Source organism: Mixophyes fleayi, chromosome 8 (genome assembly GCF_038048845.1).
Source record: "Mixophyes fleayi isolate aMixFle1 chromosome 8, aMixFle1.hap1, whole genome shotgun sequence".
Taxonomy (NCBI): Eukaryota; Metazoa; Chordata; class Amphibia; order Anura; family Limnodynastidae; genus Mixophyes; species Mixophyes fleayi.
In genome coordinates, this window is record NC_134409.1 from 131,319,749 (window position 1) to 131,341,449 (window position 21,701).

Genomic DNA, 21,701 nt, shown 5'->3' on the forward strand with positions numbered 1-21,701 from the left:
CAATAAATGATTTAGATTTGCACCACACAATGAATATTTAATGGCAGAATTAAAATTAGTTTTTTTTAAACAATACTGCTGATAAATATCATTTGTCCACAAAAACTAGGGTGAGGAGACACATAAATTAATAATGGTCAAAGTGTACATGTTATTGATGGTGGAGGCAGCCATTTTCTAGGCTAAACCAGGAGCCATTACAATGCAGCCTGGCCTGGCACCCGGAGACATCGCTGAGGTAGTTTGTGGAGGTGGCCATTTTGTGGACTGAACCAACTTTCATCAAAATGCGCCCTATCCATTCAGCAGTAACCAGTGATCTTATTAAATCAGACATTTTGTGGGCTAGGCCAATATGTTAGAAACTAATGACCTCACTGAGCCATCAAGTGAGGTGCAAAATGGCTGCCTCCACTGTGTGCAGGCGACAGGTGCACTTTAAAGTCACTTATTCGCAACTGTGGGTGTCGCGGTGACATCACAATGGCTGCTGATTAAAACAAATGTTTATTTTCCTTTAGGGGAGTAGTTTCACTTTAATTTATTGTAAGAACCTGTTTTGTGGTAAATTGTTCCCAAATATCATTAAATATCACTTTATTCCAATTGTCTCATCAACGTGTACACCGATCTCTGGCGCTGGAGCCAGTGCTGCGGACTCTGGTGCTGAGGCAGCTCAAAGAATGAAAAACTAAAATTGCGGCTGAAGCTGAGCTCCGTCACCGCGGGGACCGGGGGTAATTTCATGACGTGTAGTTTATGAAGGAACCGTCTCTTGGTCACGCCGGTCCGGCCCCTCTGTTTAGCTCTGCCGCTCGTCTTGTCTCTCTGCGGCTGCTGTTCGAGAAGAGGCGCCTGCAGGTCCCAGTTGTCCTTGTTTACAGCCGGCTGCGGCTCTCTCTGACTGCGGGGGCGGTCGGCCATGTTGTCAGAGCACGTCCTCGGAGACGGGATGCTACGCAGGAGGGCAGTGAGGGAGCTTTCTGAAGGAGATGATCTAACCCACGGGGTCATGTCACCGGCAAGGATGGGCAGAGAGTTGTGCCTTCCTCCCTTATTTGATGCCTTCAGTGTAGGAGAGATGTCTTTGCTCTTGGCAGCATTTCTGTTTCTAAGAGCTGAGTAATAAAGCAAAACAATTATTACATGTGCTGACATGTCCCCATTTCAATCAATAAAGTGGTCCTGTCACCTGAAGGCAGACATTTTGAAAATTAAGACTAGGGTATAAAACCAATGGCATCACATTTCCATAATTACTAGGACACTAGAGACCTGTAAGACTAAAATCACTTTATATAGCGCCACTAATTCCGCAGCGCTGTACAGAGAACTCGCTCACATCAGTCCCATTGGGGCTTACAGTCTAAATTCCCTAAAACACACACACGGACAGACACAGACTAGGGTCAATTTGTTAGCAGCCAATTAACCTACTAGTATGTTTTTGCAGTGTGGGAGGAAACCCACACAAACAAGGGGAGACCTACAAACTTCACACAGATAAGGCCATGGTCGGGAATTGAACTCATGAGCCCAGTGCTGTAAGGCAGAAGTGCTAACCACTGAGCCACCGTGTTATATATTTATTTTTACCCTCTTAGGTTTAGGATTAATTTATGGAAGTTTGATATTACAAGTCCTTATTATCGTTATTTTATAGGATAGTGAGTTTACTGACAGATGTGCTTGTTATATAGTGTAACACTTGTATAAAATGCTGCTGATATGTTATTACAGATCGGTGTCTCTTTCTTTGCTTCACCATATTGTTTTAACCTATTACTGAGATTACAGGTAACATGTGGCCCTTTTGCAGAATAAAGGGCTGCCCACGGGGCCCCTGCAGTGTATCAGACAGCCCATCACTGAAACATTATTTGATACTCCCATTATATTGTACTATTATTTGCAGTATGATGATTGATCTGTAAATAACGGCGTTTCACGCACATTTTTCTGATACGTTGTGATTGGTTTCTGCTTCCGGTTGCTACACTTTATCCAATACCCTGGAAGCAGCGCACACAAACTTCTAAACAATATAAAATGTGACCTGTAAATCGTCCTAATGATTGAGTCGCTGAAGCCCGACATCAGGGCTGGTGATAATTGGTCTCGTTAGGACGCAGATTCAGTATGTGCAGATTAGACTATAAAACCAGCGTGTCAGCTGTGTAATAATTTCCCTTTGATGTCTTGGTGCGGGGTCGTTTCAGTTTATTCCCCTGTAACAGAAGTCCAGAGACGGGCAACGCCTGTGATATGTAATACGACAGCCCCTGTAGTGAACTAAAGGAGGGGGGGATGAAGCAAGTGACAAGCACCTGAGCCTGCCAAGCTTTGTACTGGGATTTCTGATTAAGTAACAGGACACAGATCTTTTCATTACCTGAACGTATTATTCATGGGTGTTGGCAATGCCAGCGGTTTTCTCATAAGGCAGGTGGCCGATTAGAACCGGCGGCGGCAGCTGGCACACACTCAAACAGAAAAAAAAACATGATCAGGGCATCTGGGGGCAACGCTTCTGGGCGGTGCCCGGCTCGGCTTTGAAAGCGACGTTATGTCCCACAGTTTGCTGGATTGGTTTACAAGAACCAGACACCTGCACCCCCAGTTTGGGACACGGCCTCTCCCTGCGGAAGCATGGCACAGACAGACACAGCTTTTGAGATGCCCGCCCTGCCCATCTGCTCCTTACCTGTCTCCCTCCCCGCTCCTTTCTTGATTAACGGCAAGGCAGATTTCTTGTCTTTCTGAGCCGGCGGTTCATTGATGGCATCTTTTCGGCGTCTGGCGTCAGCTGCTGTCTGGAGTAGAAGAAGGAACAGTAGAATACACACTGAATACACGGACGTTAACGGGCATTGAGATATTAATGGTTCCGTGACTTGTCCAAAGTTGCCCCTGTGTAGTGCAAGAGCAAAACCATAATGCAAGTGCCACAACTCTGCCAATGTACTTCTGTGTTCTAATGTTGACCGAGTACGGTAAAAGCGCATATACGCCCGTTAGGAGGCGTCTGATTCCACCTGCTAGAGGGCGGGTGCCAGTGCTCACTGATGGTTACTTCTGGTAAACCTGGTGCATATGATGTTGATACAGAGATCAAGCTGCGTACGGATCTGCATGTGGGTGGAAATGCGCTATTTTTCCGTGCTCTACTTTAGGAAGTAATTTATTATTATTACTGTTTATTTATATAGCGCCACTAATTCCGCAGCGCTGTACAGAGAACTCACTCACATCAGTCCCTGTCCCATTGGGGCTTACAGTCTAAATTCCCTAACATACACACAGACACAGAGACAGAGAGAGAGAGAGAGAGAGACTAGGGTCAATTTTGTTAGCAGCCAATTAACCTACTAGTATGTTTTTGGAGTGTGGGAGGAAACCGGAGCACCCGGAGGAAACCCACGCAAACACGGGAAAAACATACAAACTCCGCACAGATAAGGCCAGTTTACTCCCACTTTGCAACCAACCCTGCATCAGGCCCTTGCTGTGTATAATTGTACTTACACCATGCACCAAATGACTCTTGCCGCCTCGGTTTTACTGGAAGGCTGTGTTCTTATTTGCTTAAAGCAATTGAAGTGATTGAAAGATTAGAAACAGCGCTTTAAGATATGAAACAATAGATTATTTTTTGTTTTAAAATGTTAAACGTTAAGATTATTAGAACACGTCGGTGGGATGGATTCTGTTGTCAATGCGCTTTGCATGCATTAATTAACACAAATGCTTTAAACATGAAAAGATACCAACAAGCCCAGAGATCTGCATTTACCCATCCATGCACTGGATTGCAGTCACCACTAGGTGGCACCATTGCACTACACAAATAATAATACTGACACTACAAGTATACTAACTGTACACCAAGATAGATGTGTCCATTAGCGGCACTGACTGTACAGAAACAGGAGGTGAATTTAGATGCCACAAGCCAAATTGTACAAAGTATTGTAACTGTATCTGCCTGCGGTGCTGTCTCATACCCATTAGCATCAGAGGAACTTTGCATTTATTTCCAATGCTGCTTGTTCCATTGACTTGAATTTACCCTGATTGAATGTATTTGGGAAGTCTAGGCGACTACCAATTACCTCCCATACGCAAGTAAAAATGCTCTTACCAACGGCATGTCAGCAATATTCACTGGAGATAATATTTAACGCAACCCAAACGCTGGTGGGTGCAGGGCCTAACAGAGGTTAATGCAGCTCGAATAGATTAGAAAATAGTTTTCATAGAAGTCAGAGCAGTCGCATGTTTTGCAGAAATCATGGTGACGTCACATAAACAATGAGCCTCATTTATTAAGGAAAGTAAAGCAAAAAAATGAGTAACTTTGAACCTTGGCAAATCATGTTACAATGCAAGGGGTGCAAATTAGTTATTTATTTTGCACATAAACTTTATTTGTACACTGAAATTTAAAGATGATCTAGGACATGCCCTTCCCCAACAATAAATCTGCCATTACATTTTAAATTTAGCTCCTCCTCCAATGCAACATGGTTTTACCAATGTGCAAAGTTACTCCTTTTTTGTGCTTTACTTTGTTTAATAAATCGGGCCCATATGTCAAGTTTTATGTTTAATAATAATGGGTAAATTTCATTCTGACCATTATTAGTTGTGAAACCATTTCTTTTTTTTTAATGTGCATCTTAAACTTTAAAACTTGTGTAGTTTTCCAATTCATCAACATTTATAATATGGCACCAGCAAAGGTGGGCGTGATGGGGGCGGGGCTCCAAAATTCGCGTCATTTTGGCCCCGATCCCCGTGACTTAATGACGCAAACGCATCATTTGACAGTAGGGGACGGGGCCAAACACCGCGATTCCCGGTGAATTGCAGCGTTTTGGACCGAATTCTGCCCACTTCACCAGGAAGTGGGCAGAATTCAACAAGATGCAGGAGATTGCCACACTCTCCCGGGAGTCCGTAAGACTCTCGCAAAATGCGGGAGTCTCCCGTTGGCAAGTATGGTTTACCAATTGTCCATTAAAAAATTGCCGTCTTCTATCTTTTGATCAGTCCATCTTATCTACATATAAGTAATATTTACATACACTTCATTTCTTTAAGAGTGTTCAATACAACATGTACAGGTATTCTTGGATGTGACACAAATGTGTGTCAGTATAATGTTTATTCATTTCCATCGCTCCCTTTCTCGGTGGAGCTGACAATATAATTTTACTACCACACTAATCAGTTGTTATGCTTTGGGAGGAACCCATGTGACCACGGGGAGAACATACAAACTCTTAAGGCTATATTTACGAAACTGCGGGTTTGAAAAAAGTGGAGATGATGCCTATAACAACCAATCAGATTCTAGTTATCATTTATTTAGTACATTCTACAAAATGACAGCTAGAATCTGATTGGTTGCTATAGGAAACATCCCCACTTTTTTCAAACCCGCAGTTTAGTAAATATACCCCTTAATCAGTGTTAGTAGTTATCTCTGATGAAGTCACTTATTGTTAAAAGATGATTAATAGAATTACTGTGATGATTGCCTATATTTTTGCTACAGACATCCTCTGCAATTACAAATCTTCACAGAGTTATATTTCATGGATATTTTATAACTACATTAACCTCAGTTTAGAACTTGTTTTTGGTGCCAATACTGTACTGAATGGCACATGATCCCTAGACAAGGTATTATTGTCAAGAGAAATAATCTTTCACTATCTTTAATCAGTTGAATTCCCTCCATCTAGAAAAAACATTTTTTATAGATTCAATAGATTTGTATAAAAAAAACCCAAAAACATTTATTTGCCAACATCAGCCAATTCCTGCTGGGAAATAGTGGGAGGGAGACTGACACTACATGATGTAAATTACGGGGCAGAATTGTGGCACTGTGGTTAGCATTGCTATCTGACACCACTGGAGTCTTGGTTTAGATTCCAACCAGGGTCCTCTCTGTGTGGAGTTTGTATGTTCTCCCCGTGTTTGCTGGGGTTTCAACCCACACTTCAAAGACATACTGGTAGGTTAGTTGGCTTGACAAAATTCAACCTAGCGTGTCCAAGTGGCAAGGAAATATAGATTGTAAGCTCCTGTGGGGCAGGGACTGATGCAAATGATTAAATACTCTCGGTGTTGCGCTGTGTAATATGTAGGCTCTATATAAATAACTGTAAATAAATAAGTGGAATATTATAAAAAAAAGGAAATATTGCCTGGTCATCCTTCTATTCCGCAATCTGAGAGGTAATAGTTTCCACTAACATGTCCGTCTCTTGTTAGGCTAACGAGTGGAAGTGGAGAAGGAACATAAAAAAATTACTTTATAGTATACAAAGAACTAAAGAAGATTTGTTTACAAGACTCCAGCATTATAATTTATAGCTGTACCATCATACACAATTTATTTTTTTTAAACAATCATATTCACCTATTTTTTTAACCCCTTGTAGTATTACAGGAATCCTTTAGAATGTAAGCTCTTATGGGCAAGGCCCTCCCTACCGTGTTCATGTCTGCATTTCTTTCTTTCCACCCTGTAAGTCCCTGTTTTATGAATGTCCCTGTCTTCTGTCCAATGCTGCAGAGCACTAGTGCACCTTACCAATCCACTACAATAATAATAAGGCAGATTATTCCGGTACCTTGTGCAGACAGCCGTCCTGACGATTTCTCCCGTCACCGTTCCAATCCGTCCACTCCCCCAGAGCCAAAGCTGCCGATTGATCCAACATTGGGCAGAGCCTTGGGGTAGACATCTCCACTTGTGCACCATCATACGACTGTAACAAGGCAGGCGCCTTCCTACAACCCCCCCGCTCGGTTCGCCCTTTCTTGGGGGCACGTGTCTGGTGCATGCCGGACTGTACCGCGTCTGTTCTTTAGTTGCCCGATACGGAACATTTTGGGGTCATTGTTAAACAACTTTCTCTCTCCTTTTCCTTGCTCCAAACCTGTACAATCAATAGACATCCAAGTTCATTGTCGAAGTGTCACTTGTTCGGCACAAAGCCTCCTCTCCGATCAAGGGGGGATTAATTATTAATAAGACCCTTGGGTTTGGAGTACATCAGTCTTTCATGGGTGACAAATGATTAATAATTCAGACGAGCGTTGGCAATGCACATTTGTATTCATTATAAAACTTGTCAAGAGAGCAACAGGCAGTGAATGGGGCCCGAGGTATCGTATTCAAGTCAATATACAATGGGAGAGAGGTCCAGGACCTTTATGCTGGAAAGGTCAGGTTCCCTATAGGACACATCACACGTTCCCTGCTCTACGGGCTTATGTTCGCAGCTTGAACAATTCTGAATATAAAATATAAACAATAAAACAGATATCTATGTATTCCTTTTCTACACGTGCTAAAAGGTGAATTTATATTTACATGGGATCTCTACGGTCTTGGAGCAGCCATGATGATGGGTGGTACTGTCCAATGTACACCAAGAAAAAGACAATTCTAGCAAAGTGGGAATAAGCCGGACATAATTTTCCCCCAATAGTTTTATATATAAACCGCTAAAATCAAAATCAGATGCAACATTAACTGCTCTAGATGTAGTGACTTGAGCTGAAGCATCATCCATTAGGCAACATAGGCTCTCGCCTAGGGCCCCGTGAGCACAGAGGGCCTGGATTACTCTAACCAGTCTCTATTTGTGTTTTTTGGCAAACGGAGAGGGAGGAAGGGGGTCCAAAACAGTATCTTACCTAGGGCCCCATGGGGTCTTAATCAGGATCTGAAAAAAGGGATCTAGACGAGTTTCCATTTACTGGGAGCCCTTATCACACTCTGAATGAAATGAATAGAAATAAAATCTAAAATTTTATTTTTTATTTTCTTTTAAAATATACCGTAATTCCTTTGCATGATATTTATTTTCCATAAACGTTGACAGACATAAAACCATGTTCTTCCCTGGTGTTTCAGGCACTTAGTGTTTGAACATCACAATCTCCAGCCCTTGCCCGCAGAGCACACACAAATGTCCTTCGTTAGAGCTCTCCCAGCAGTCTAACTCGGACACGTCTGCCACGTGACAAAATCTGGTGGCCACGTGTTGAAGGCCCTCGTCACCAAGAGTCCACAGGGTCAGACGTTGGTCTACAGACACCGACGCCAAGAGGTCCTCCCGGAGGATGCGTAGGCCGGTGACGTGAGCGGCGTGAGCCGTGTTGGCAGAGAATGATTTGAGAAGCTGGACGCCCCCCGTCTGACCGTCTACAGACATGTGGTCCAACGTCAGCCAGCAAACGTGGATTGAATTGTCATCTCCTCCACTTGCCACAAAGTAATGACCATTCTTAGTCTTCTGAACATGGAGGCTGTTGATCCCACACTGGTGAGCGGAGACGGTGAAGCAGAGAGGTCCTAGGTCTGCAAGAAGAACATGATTGTCTCTTATCAGCATAATAGTTGGGCGGCACGGTGGCTCAGTGGTTAGCACTTCCACCTTACAGCACTGGGGTCATGAGTTCAATTCCCGACCGTGGCCTTATCTGTGTGGAGTCTGTATGTTCTCCCTGTGTTTGCGTGGGTTTCTTCCGGGTGCTCCGGTTTCCTCCCACACTCCAAAAACATACTGGTAGGTTAATTGGCTGCTAACAAATTCACCATAGTCTGTCTGTCTGTGTGTGTGTTAGGGAATTTAGACTGTAAGCCACAATGGGGCAGGGACCGATATGAGCGAGTTCTCTGTACAGCGCTGCGGAATTAGTGGCGCTATATAAATAAATGGTGATGATGATGATATAATGTGACTCTTGTACTTTCTGTGTATACAAATTATAGACTTACCTATAACACGTTTATATTGCGCTAATATGTTTGCATTTAATTTTTTTAACCAATCTTTCAATATATTTGGTTGGAAAACGCAGAACATTTCTTAGACTCGCTTACGACGTGTGACCCGAACCCTAAATGTAAGTGCAAATGACAATAGACGTTCTTGCTGTCCGCGAGCATTAAAGTTATTTTGCGAATGGTCTTTCTTAAGAATAGATTTTAAATCTAAAAAGACCTTTGCATTTACATGAGATTAAATTGTACTTATTTTGTATTTTGTTTAGAAGATTGGACGCCGACGGTCAGGGAGATCTCGCTGTATCACTACTGACACCGTAATAAGGACACAGTAACCATTTTATCCCAGCCGGATGTCACCCATGTGCCCGGGATCAGATTCTCGGCTTTGTTCTGACTCAGGGGGAATCACTCAGCGCTTAATGAATGTGTAATGAGTCTCATACAACGTGTGCTGGTATTATGCCGCATGACCCTCTCCTCTCCAATAAACAGCCACTGACAAGATTCATAACCCACCAGAATGGTTTCTATCTGTCTATCTAGAAGCCACCGTATAGGGAGAATGGCGTAGGGGAACTCACGATGCAGCCAAAGGGTCAGAATTACTTTGGGAGTTGGAAGGTCACCTTTAAGTCACTATTTCAGGTGACTTAAAAGCAGGTAAGCAATGTAACAAAGCAATGAGGAAGGCAAGTCAGATGTTTGGTTGTATAAGGAGAGGAATCAGTAGCAGAAAGAAATAAGTAATAATGTCACTGTATAGGTCATTGGTACGGCCTCATCTAGAATACTGTGTTCAGTTCTGGAGGCCATATCATCATCATCATCATCATCATTTATTTATATAGTGCCACTGATTCCGCAGCGCTGCACAGAGAACTCTTTCACATCAGTCCCTGCCCCATTGGAGCTTACAGTCTAAATTTCCTAACATACCGACAGACACATACAGAGAGAGAGACTAGGGTCAATTTTGATAGCAGCCAATTAACCTACTAGTATGTGGTTTTTTTTGGAATGTGGGAGGAAACCGGAGCACCCGGAGGAAACCCACGTAAACACGGGGAGAACATACAAACTCCACACAGATAAGGCCATGATCAGGAATTGAACTCATGACCCCAGCGCTGTGAGGCAGAAGTGCTAACCACTTAGCCACCGTGCTGCCCATATCTCCAGAAGGATATAAATACATTACAGACTGTACAAAGAAGGACAACTAAAATGGTGCATGGCCTACAGCACAAAACTTACCTGGAAAGACTAAAAGATTTTATTATGTATAGTTTGGAACAGAGAAGGGACAGGGGGGGACATGATAGAAAATTACATATATATGAAGGGTTATAACAAGGTGCAGGAGGGAAACATTCTATAAAGGAAGAGAAGTATTAGAACACGAGGACATGTACTGACACTGGGGATAAGGAGGTTCAGAGGAAATTACTTCACAGAAAGGGTAGTGGATAAGTGGAATAGCTCCCATCAGAGGTGGTAGAGGATAATACAGTACAGTAATTTAAACATGCCTGGGATAGACATAATGATATGCTTACAAAGAACTAGGGATCAAATAGGGTTTGAGGTTACCATAGGTAAAAAATAAGCAGACTAGATGGGCCAAGCGGTTCTTATCTGCCGTCAAATTCTATGTTTCTATGGATGGGAGCGTTCAATACTCAGCGAGAATGTTATATACATGGACACAGTCATTGAGCGTCTCTTCCTGTAGTCACCGTGAGGAGCACCGCTAACAAGAGTGCCTGGATCATTGTGTGGGAACAGACAGGGTCATTTTGAAATGTAGATTAATTATTTTTTTTTAGGAATGCTCCATATTATGAAAGAAATTCTTAAATGGACAACACTACATTCTAATTGAACCAAAACTATACACATGAGTAGAGAAAGAAATCCGAACGGACCTGAACGATGACAGGATTCTAAAAACTAAAATCGTTAAATGAGCTTTGTCAATTAGTTCAGAATTTAATCTGCAGAGGGAAACTATTCTCTGCACCCATCAATGTCAAGGGGAACCGTCGTATTACTATCCCTTCTAACATAAACTGAAATATCACCTATAGACTCCATTGAAGGAATAGACAAGAGAAAACTTATGGAAAACTGAAAGAGAGACTCACCCTGAGGCCGACCTTCCGTGTGCTCCATCTGCAGCATCCTTCCAGCATAGTCAATGGTACTGGTTATATCCCACAATGCAATGCGGCCATCCGTAGCTGCGCTGCACAGCATGACTCTGAGATAGCGGAGGAAACATATTTACAGGTTACTGGAATACTTTAGACATACAGATGTGTTACACGGGTCCTGTGAGGAGCTTTTGGTGGATGAATGTAGGATGTGAATGGCGCATTAGGGGCTGATAAGCACGAATATGGCCGATCCACAGGAAGGAAGTTATGGGGGAGCCGGATGAGGTGAACAGGAAGTATGGTTAATGAAGACGAGGTCACATAATGAAGGTGAACGGGGTACATGAGGTAAAAAATGTGCTGACGAGTGTAATAAAGAAAAATACTGAGAGAGGAAGAGAATGAGGGGGTTTATGGACAACAGGGAACAGCTGTACGGGTTTAGTCCTCAACACAATACAGGCAGCCATTTTGTAAGCTGGTTCCTAGTGAATGGAAAGGCTGCATATTCATGAATAGTGTTTCAGTCCACAAATGGCTACTGTGTGAAGGCAACAGATACATTATCAGCCACCGCCTATAAATTTTTCCTGTCAGCAGACCAATATAACCAGATTCTCTAATTATCAGGTCAATATTTTTTTATTTATATAAAAATGAACATGTTAAAAATACAGTATAATGTCACTTTCCTGAAAATTGCCCAAAACTAATGATTAATGGCAGAGCGTACACAAGGAGAACAAGCTTGTACCCAAGGACAGATGAGGGGGAGATTTGTCAAATCTAAAAAAGGAAAAGCGTAAGTCTTGCCCACAGCGACCAATCAGATTCTACCTATCATGTTCTAGAATGTACTTGATAAATGATAGCTAGAATCTGATTGGTTGCTATGGGCAACACCTCCACTTTCCCTTTGTAGGTATGATAAATCCATCCCGCCATCTTGTTTTAAAATCAAACATTCCTCGGGATAACAGATCATTTCTTTGGAACTGTACCTTGAAGAGTTGGCAGATTTGTGCACAAACGTCTCCACTTTCAGCACACAGCGCCGGTGATAAAAGGTCTCCGCTACCAGTATCATCCGCCGAGATTTCTCGCACATCGCAAAGAACCTAATGAGACATCAAATATGTCAGATAAAGTTCCTGTGTAGTTTATTAAAGATCTGGTGACTTATTGTCTGGTTTATTGACTTGGATTGGGCCACCGTCTCTGTCCCTCCATTTTGCTGTGGTTCCATCCAGCAGAAAAGAAGTTAAAGGTCTTCGTGTAGGATAAAGTGAGAGCTCAATAATTGGAGTCTCACTGATAATTTACCAGAGTCAGAGTGTACGCACCTAACAGATCCATCGCTGCAGGCAGCTGCCAGGAACAGACAGGTGGCGGCTGGGGGACCGCTGTCCGAAATCTCATCCAACGCTCTGACGGACATGTACCTAACAAGTGGCGGGCGACACAAGACACCAGAAGGTTACACAACCATCAAAGTGTTTTACACAAGTAAAACTTACAGAATATACAAATTGACCTGTCTCTGAACATGTCTCTGTGTCCACCCGGAGACGATTTGAAAAAAAATCAGGGTTTCTCAACCTTCTGTGTCTGGGACTTCCAACAAAAGTACCCCAGGATTGTCTGTGAACACTTCCAAATTACCCCTTTCATCTTAATACCCCCTCTTTTTAAATATATTTGAATCCTTACACATATAGCAAAATGTTCTTTTAAGTTAAGCCTTAAAACCCCTGGAATCTCTTAAGTGCACCCCTTGGGGTACACACAGAGCTGGGTAAAAAAACACTACTATAGAACATGTAACCAGTTTTAAAGCATAGAACAATTTTCAAAAACAATTAGTAAGTAATACTATTAATATACAGTTAAAACAGTTAGGCCAGAATGATCATTTCATGTACAATAATAAGCCACCCATCACTTTGTGATGGTTAGATACACCCTCACAGAGAGTATCTAACAGCCACTCGCTGTCTGTTTACAATGGCATCGCTGGGAAACCATTTAAAATTCTGGGTTATAGTCTACACAGCAGAGTTAGAAACTTTGAGAGCGGAACCAACAACATAAAACGCAGCCGACCAGTTCGCTATGAAATAGTGCCGTCACTGAGGTATGATTATTGGTTCAGTCCACAAAATATTGTCCATCATTAGTAACAGATAGATAAATCTATCTATAAATTAAAAGGTATCATCCATTTTAAAGATGGATGATAGCTTTAATGGGAAGAGTTACCTGGTTTCAGGGTCCATCTTGACTATTTTGTGCTTATTCTTCATTCTGTCCCAGTGTTCATCCAGTCTGTGGGAAGCTAAGTGGATGACTTGACAAGTAACGCCCCCGGCAACCTCCTTTCTCTGGAACAGTAAGCGATAGACCTCAATCTCAGCCCTACCTCCTGCAGTAAACAGCACAGAGGAGAAGATTTCATCGTCCCGTTGTTCATGCTTAATCCCAGCCAACGCCAAGGTTTTCACGCTGGAGAGATGATCGCTGATGGTAGAAAGACAGCGTATCTGTTTGGAAACCTCATTGAAAGACAAGATATTAACTGTGGTGTCTTCGCTGCTTGTAATAAGAATATCAAGGTGTTCTTTATTAGAATTCTTGATAGTTCCGGCATATCTGATACAAGTCAGTTCTCTGCCATGAAGAGGTTCCTTTAATACATTCTGAAGCCTTTCGACTGGTTGACTCCGATAGGCAAATATATCTCCGGATTTGATGTAGGCAAACACTTCAGTCTGTCCTTCCTTCTTGTAGCTCCAAGATCTGTGTCCTCCACCACAAGGAACGCAATGAAGCTTCTCATTGGTTCTCATACTCCAAATCACAAAGTCGGTGGAGTGGAAACCGAGTATTTCTAAGTTGCCATCCGGTGTGAAGGTCAGACGTTCGATCCATTCCATCCCTTTATAGGCCTTCAGTTTGCGGAGCATGATTAACTGGCCTCCTTCTACCTTCAGCTGGCGGTAAAATCCATCTCGACCACTGCTGTACACAAACCCATCGTGGTAAGTGACGGATGTTACTCCTAATTTGCCATGAATTCCAAACAGAACAAAAAGGGGGCCCTCTCCTTGAGGTTCATCTTTAGACACAGACTCTATGGAGATATGCACGGACGAAGCACTGTCATTCTGTGAAGACAAAGGTTTTACGTTTTCAACATGCGCTCCAGAAACCTTCATAGGGAACAACATCAACGACCCTCTGCGATCTCCGCACATGATCAAATCCTCTTTCGGCAGAAACGCTACGCTAGTGTGCCACCTCTGTTTGCAGGGTGGTAAAATTAACAGACTCTTTTCTGTGACAGATGTGAGGTCTCCAGACGCACACTCGACTTGAAGCCAAACTAGGGCTCCATTGGCGCCAGAAGAGAAAAGGTGACAGGTCTCTGAAGATGGACATGATGGTGGAACCCAAGTCAAGCTATGGACTTTACCTTCATGATGCTTGAGCTCCTTGTAGCTTTGAACAGGTGAAATTGAGAAGATCTTAACGTTGCCTGTTATGTTTCCTATAGCACATAAGGTGCTGCTTGAAGACTTAAACACGTCAAGGAGACTGTACGATCTGTAGTTCTCGTCCTCCAGTACAAAGTTCCACTGTTTGCTGATAAAATCATAAGTGTATATAGAACCCATATCAGTCATTACAACAAGACAACGGATATCCACCATCGCTATTGCCTTCGGAGTCCCGATACTGGGAGATGAGCTGAACTGTAAGTTTAAAAGCCCATTAGATGGGGAAGATCTTCCTTTAATTTGCCAAAGTCTGATACCAGAGTCTGCACCACCAGTGGCTACCCAACCGAGATGGTCTTGGACGGCGAGGGCTCGGATTCCTCGACCTTTGTGGCCTTTAAAATTATGGATGATATCCCCACTGTAACTCCATACAATACAAGAAGAGTCTTCACCGATACTGATGATGCTGTCTGGGAGAAGTCTGACAGACCACACTCGTGACTGGTGTCCGTACAACACCAGAAGACATTGGACATCTTGTTCAGACTGAGCAAGATCACCCACATTCCATATCCTGAGGCTGCGATCATCAGAGGCAGAAGCCAGAATTCCTCTTTGCTTCTCATAAAAAATACTAAATATTACACCTTTATGTCCACTTATTCTCCTTCGGGGCTCTACTCTTCCTTCTTGATTTGTTCGGTCAGACACACTCCAAATAACTAGCTGGTTGAACACCGTTCCAGAGATCAGTGTAAGCTCTTCCCAATTCTCACCCACAAAATGGGCAGAATACAAGATACATTTCTCTGAGCAGTGAATTTCTTTCAGGACCCTCCCATACGTATAGTCATAAAGAGCTACTGAATTGTGGCCCAAGGCTAATCCAAGGTAAGCAGCAGGCTGCAAGCCCTCTTGAAGCCATTGAATGTCCCATATCCAATCGTGCACCTCTCGAAGCTCACAGATTTTGGACAGGCTTACTTCATGATCACTGATGCTAAATTTCAGGACAATGAGAACTTTACTTCCAAACACACACAACATAGATTCTGCCACTTCCAAGTCTGCTGAACCAAAAGGCTTTATCCCATGTATGGTCCAACCTTGGAGCACATTCTGTGGAATCCGCTGTAGGTTAAGGCAGTTGTTTTTTAAGCTATAAACAGCAAGATTAGGGCCTTCACCTACAAAAAGAAACACAAAATCTCAGTTGTAATAAATATAATTCAATTAAAAATAAAAGGATTTGTGGAACAATTAGTGGCCTCAGTAGATAGGGGGGGGGGGGGGGGAGTGAGGAAATAAAATAATTTAAAGTGCAACTGTGGCCTAGACAAAGTGGAGAAGCTATAAGAATCTGGACGTAAGGAGTGTTTTGGAAGTTAAAAGACTTTAAAGCTATATCAAAGGGGATTTTTTATGTTCACTTAATATAAATAGATAAAATGAGATAGTTTTTTTAGATTTAATTTAACTCCTATGTAATACTCATATTCTCTTTCAGCTCAGGCTGCATTTACTGCCAGAGTCTCGTATGACAAATTAACGAAACTTACCAGCCAGAAGGAAGTCACCCACAAACTCCAGTGCGGTAATTGGGGCTACCAGTAGCAGCGACTCCATTTCAGACGTTCAGAGGAGCCTTATACACACATATCCGAAGAGGTTTCTGGTTGTTGCTTCATCACCCTAAAAACAACACAGAACCGTCTGCAGATTGTTCTGCTACAGTGAAAAGTGTAAGGGGAAAATTGCTTGGCCAAGGGAACTTAAAGAGAGATGCTATAAAGAAGTCATTAGAAATGCAACAACATTATACATGGAAATAAATATCTAATACTGAGGCTACTAATTAACCTATGTCCTATGGTAGATAAAGAACATTTTAATAGTGTTATCACACACAATGGCAAGTGTGCAGAACAGAGGCAGCCAAACTGTGGCTCTCATGCTATTATGGAACTATAAGTCCCAGCATGTATTCTTATCCTATATTTGCAAAGCATGCTGGGACTTGCAGTTCAACAACAGCAAGAGAGACACAATTGTCTCCTTCTGTCATGAATAATCGGCATCACAGCTCCTCTCACTTTACTGACACTACAACAAACCCGTTAACCACTTATCATGGAGATGCCTAACACGAGCTGCACATAGAGACAATGATCCTGCTACCAATATATTCACTTATCCCTGAGCTGCCAGTTCTTCCATACTTACACATGCTCCAAAGCTACACTTCCGCCCGGCTCAGTCACGTGCTTCCGCTCCCACATCCATCCTATCACAAATCAGCATACGGCAGCGCCTGCTTCCTGGAATCAGAGCTAAATGCCTATTGGTTATTCGGATAACAGGGCAGGAAATGCTAAGTAGAAGCCGTTGCTAGGTAACCTGTGACACCTTCAGTCTGGTATATAGGAACCTGTCATTATATGGTGGCCAAAGAGGGACATCTGAGAGCTGTTTATAAAAATAAATTTGCTTTTTAATGTGGTCATATAGACATGTGTTATGTCAATATATGGGTGATGAATGAGTGATAAATGGGTTAAATTTCATGTATAAAGCTCCACCAGGAGCAGAATAAAGTGCACCACAGATGTCTTAATAAGACAAAAATGTGTAGAGGAAACTACTTGAAATCTTCTATCTGATTTTAAAAGAAGCTCTAGCAATAATTCTAATCTGTGTATGCTCTGACTGATGATATATTTTCTTAATTCATGATTCATCTCAAAGCAGGCTGAGGCCAGTTACTACAATGAAAAATATTTTGATTCCTGTGAATGGTTGAAATGATACTCTGTGCCAGAGTGTATGGCTGAGTACACAAGTGCCCTAACTAGACATTTTAGTACCCCGGGTGAGACAGGGCACCGGCGACCCCCCATCTAATAAGTGGGAGTGACATTTGACAAGTGGGCGTGGCCACCCTAATGTGGGGGTGTGGCTAGCACTTTACTGAAAGAATTCTGTTACACATATTTGCAAATGCATGACATATTATATATATATATATATATATATATATATATATATATATATATATATACACACACATACAATGGTGGGATTCAAATAAATTACCAACCGGTTCTGTGCCCTAATGACCATTTAAATCTGTTATTTAGTATTATATTCATATTATGGCACAGTAATGCCCCCAGTCTTAATAAATCCATGAAAACCGGTTTAAAAATAGGATATATAACAATCAGGTGCTGTACACATATATGAGCTGTGATAATGGGTAAACAGGCATGTAAACTTATGTGTGCTTTAGCTTCCAAAGTAGAACGCATGTGCATTCCACTTCGGAAGTTAAAGTCTGGAGATACAGAGCCAGGTAGCGGGCAGCTGTTGCGCCCTTGGCGACGGCACTGCCCGCACATGCCTAGTTACGGCTCTGGAGTACACACTACAGAAATTTCTCCTGGTGCAGTACCATTAAGGATTTTATCAATGACTTAAAGTCCTAATCAGCAAAACGATTCATGTGTACACACTATACACAATTTGCAAGATTTACCTTCAGATCTGTATTCTTCATCTGTCATAGCCATCGGCTAAAAAGATTGTGACTCTGTGGGGCATATTCAGTTCCCGGGATCGCGGTAATGCACCGGAACAGGGCGCAAAGGTAATTTTGCAGCACCGCAATAACGCTGACTTTCCTGCGCAACCCGTAGGGTGAAAGGGCTGTGAATTCTGGAATAAGAAGGACCCCACTAAAACCATCTTAAGAACCAGAGGAGCAGAGACTGTGCAGAAGCCCCGGGGACACATGCTCATATCTGCATCTTATAGGGATTCTCCTATTCCACCATGTCCCAGTTTATGTATGCAGATATCATGTGCAATAAATGCATTTTTTAGTTTTAAACGATATCACGCTAGATCCGTTTTGTTTTTTATATCTTTTGCCATATTCATAGTGAGAGAGTATACCTGGGAGGGATATTCAACATCATTAAAGAGGGAAGAGACGGACCCCAAGTACTTTGATACCGCGCCTGTTCCTAGTGTGTTATCACCAAAGGCGTGTTGTGTGGTGAAGGACCAACCAGCTTAATACACTGGAATTTATCTACTTGCAGGGGCGGGCTGGGCCGGGGGGCAGGGGGTTATCGGCCCCCCAGGCCGATCAGAATTTTAGATGTTAGGGCCGGCCGGCATATGTTACTCTATCTTCCGGGGGGGCGGCCGACCGGCCCCCGGAAGCGATACCGGCGATAGTGATGCGGCCACGTGTCATGTGATGCGGCCGCCTGTGCGCCCCCCGGGCTGACATCTGCCAGCCCGCTCCTGTCTACTTAAGCACTGAAGACTATTTTAAATAGATTGTCTAGTAAGTGGAACCACATAGGAGAGATTACTGTGCTGGAAATAATTATCTGAATTAAATTACTCAAACAACCAGTATTATTTTTACATAGGATGTCACACTATGTTGTATTTTTAAATTCTTTTTTCATGTTATACATCACTTTGAATAATATCGGAGGTGAAGATCATTAAGTAGTGACATACGGATTCACTCTTCAGCTGAATATAAGTACTCTCTTGATATTTTTCACAATATGTATATATTTGTATTATGTGCACGTCATTCTAACTAGTTGCTTACACTGTCAATAGAGAGGTAGCACAAGTATTGGTTATCAACACTAATATTATTAATAATTTCACTTTTGTGTACATTGAGATATGTGAATACAGACAGTAGCGCTGGATACCCTTTAATTTCTAAATAGATTTCTATTTGTGTGAGAACGTGTGTGTGGTTCTTTTTTTAAAAAGCAGCAACTGTTAGTAGCGCGGTCTATCACTTTTAATACAATCTCTCCCAGTCCTGTCAACTCCTCCTTAAAAACATTGCCAGAATACGCTGGCAATACGTCCTTTTCTTAATCAACATGTTACCAAAACTCTTATCCATTCTCTCATCATTTCCCTTCTTGACTATTGCAACCTCCTGGTATCTGGCATTCCCAACACCCATATTTCCACACTTATATCCATCCTAAATGCTGCTGCAAGACTGATCTTCCTCTCTCACCACTTTGCAAATCCCTACACTGACCCCCTGTGTCCTCCAGAATTAAATTCAAATTACTCACCCTTACCTACAAAGCCCTCAACAACACCACCCCTGCATACATCTCAAATCTCATATCAAAATACTCTCCCTCCTGCCTTCGTAGATCTACCTCTGACCTGCGCCTTGTCTCGTCTCTGGTAACCACCTCTCACTCCTGCCTACAAGACTTCTCCCGTGCTGCTCCCCACTTATGGAATTCCCTGCCGCGCCCAATCAGACTTTTCCACAGCCTTCAAATCTTTAGACCAGTGGATCCCAAACTTCTCAGTTCTAGGCACCCATAGGGTCTCAATAATTTTTTCAAGGCACCCGTAAGCCAAAATAATTACCAAGTACCCCTGTGAGATCGCCGTGGCACCCCAGGGAGCCGTGGCACACAGTTTGGGAACCACTGTTTTAGATGCTGTTTGAAAACCCATCTCTTTTATAGAGGGGATCTTATCCGTGATGATACTATTCACACTAATGCACCCTCACAACTATCCCAATCTCCACTCTGAGCCACACTCGCTCCTCGTTTCAGCTGTGCCCTCTTCCACTTAGAACGTAAGCTCTCTAATGAGCAGGGTCATCCCTACCCTTTGTTTTCATGTCTACATTTATTTAGTCTACCTTGTATATCTCTGTTTTATGTATGTGCTATTTTCCCCACTGTACGGCGCTACGGAGCACTGTGACGCTTTACAAATCTACGAAAATAATAAATATTAATGAAATAATAAAACTACTTCTCCCCTCAGTTGGAGGCACCCTACCTTCCAAATGACTCATCTTGTGTCTGATTTATATCCCAAAGATGTTTATTGGTTCCTATATATAAATTAGCATCCACTGTGTGTGCTTTATACATGTTTAGTGTACTGTTTTTAGCTTCCGTATTATTAGCTGTACTTTATGGTAATTTATACCTGCCCCATTACAGAGATTTACATGTCTATGAATGCACAAAAAAGGGCTTCATTCCTATATAACAAGTCTAAGGGCTAGATTTACTAAACTGCGGGTTTGAAAACATGGAGATGTTGCCTATAGCAACCAATCAGATTCTAGATGTCATTTATTTAGTACATTCTACAAAATGACAGCTAGAATTTGATTGGTTGCTATAGGCAACATCTCCACTTTTTCTAACCCACAGTTTAGTAAATATACCCCTAAGTGTTCCTCTGACCATTTAAAATGTTAGAAGATTCCTTGGGTCTAGTGTAGTAGCAGAGATACCTTCCACACATCTGGTACTAGTTTACATTTCCCATATGACTGGTAGTCATCATCATCATCATTTATTTATATAGCGCCACTGATTCTGCAGCGCTGTACAGAGAACTCATTCACATCAGTCCCTGCCCCATTGGAGCTTACACTCTAAATTCCCTAACATACACAGACAGACAGAAAGAGAGAGAGACTAGGGTCAATTTGATAGCAGCCAATTAACCTACTAGTATGTTTTTGGAGTGTGGGAGGAAACCAGAGCACCCGGAGGAAACCCACGCAAACTCGGGGAGAACATATAAACTCCACACAGATAAGGCCATGGTCGGGAATTGAACTCATGACCCCAGCGCTGTGAGGCAGAAGTGCTAACCACTTAGCCACCGTGCTGCCCCAGTAGTGCACATTTGCTTTGATAAACAAACCACTTTGTTACCTCTTTTTTAGTCCTAATCAACTTCGACTTTCAGCAAAGGGGTGATTGCAGGAAGTGAAAATGATTGTGCCCTTGTTGTCAGTACTGACAATGCTCTGCCTTCTATAGCTGGTGTTGTGGCAAATCCTCACAGCAGCAACCTAGATTCGAATGCCCACCTACCCCGACTCTTTATCCTGTGCATTAGCAATGCAAGGGGCATAGTTATTTGTTGTAATGTTTAAGTAGTTTGTGCAATTAACCTTTTTGATTGTTTTTTTTACCTTAAATTGTTTCAGCCACTAGGCAGGACACAACAGACAAGGCGTAGGAATACTTATACTTATACAAGATGCCTTTAATGGTTGGATGACAAAGGGCAGTGTACTCGAGGAAAAAAATGGAGTTTTCTGCCGAGTGCTGGTCCCAGGGGAGTTGTTGTAATGTCTACAGGCAGAACACACAGTGGATATTTCAGCTTGTAATTTTT

General features: G+C 42.5%; 1 protein-coding gene across 4 annotated transcripts; it reads right to left on the bottom strand.

The window, feature by feature from the left end:
- Positions 1-16: 16 nt before the first annotated feature.
- WDR6 (WD repeat domain 6) lies at positions 17-16,981 on the bottom strand. Of its 4 annotated transcripts, none has more exons than XM_075183573.1 (9): positions 16,694-16,981; positions 16,034-16,156; positions 13,234-15,661; positions 12,318-12,416; positions 11,976-12,092; positions 10,963-11,078; positions 6,648-8,386; positions 2,393-2,813; positions 17-1,118 (listed from the first exon to the last, which is right to left on the bottom strand). In XM_075183573.1, exons 2-7 carry the CDS (start codon positions 16,098-16,100, stop codon positions 7,944-7,946), a joined length of 3,270 nt encoding a protein of 1,089 aa, XP_075039674.1. In that variant the 5' UTR covers positions 16,101-16,156; positions 16,694-16,981; the 3' UTR covers positions 17-1,118; positions 2,393-2,813; positions 6,648-7,943. The 4 variants fall into 4 exon arrangements, with proteins under 4 accessions (XP_075039674.1, XP_075039673.1, XP_075039672.1 ...); XM_075183572.1 differs by having other exon boundaries at positions 2,393-2,483; positions 2,705-2,813; positions 16,034-16,981; XM_075183571.1 differs by having other exon boundaries at positions 2,705-2,813; positions 16,034-16,981.
- Positions 16,982-21,701: the final 4,720 nt, after the last annotated feature.

Coding starts and splice junctions, on each gene's coding strand:
- WDR6 (XM_075183573.1), bottom strand. CDS start 16,100: ATGGAGTCGCTGCTACTGGTAGCCCCAATTACCGCACTGGAGTTTGTG. Junction 15,662..16,033: donor GGGTGACTTCCTTCTGGCTG/GTAAGTTTCGTT, acceptor TTCTTTTTGTAG/GTGAAGGCCCTAATCTTGCT. Junction 12,093..12,317: donor TGCAGCGATGGATCTGTTAG/GTGCGTACACTC, acceptor ATGTCTCATTAG/GTTCTTTGCGATGTGCGAGA.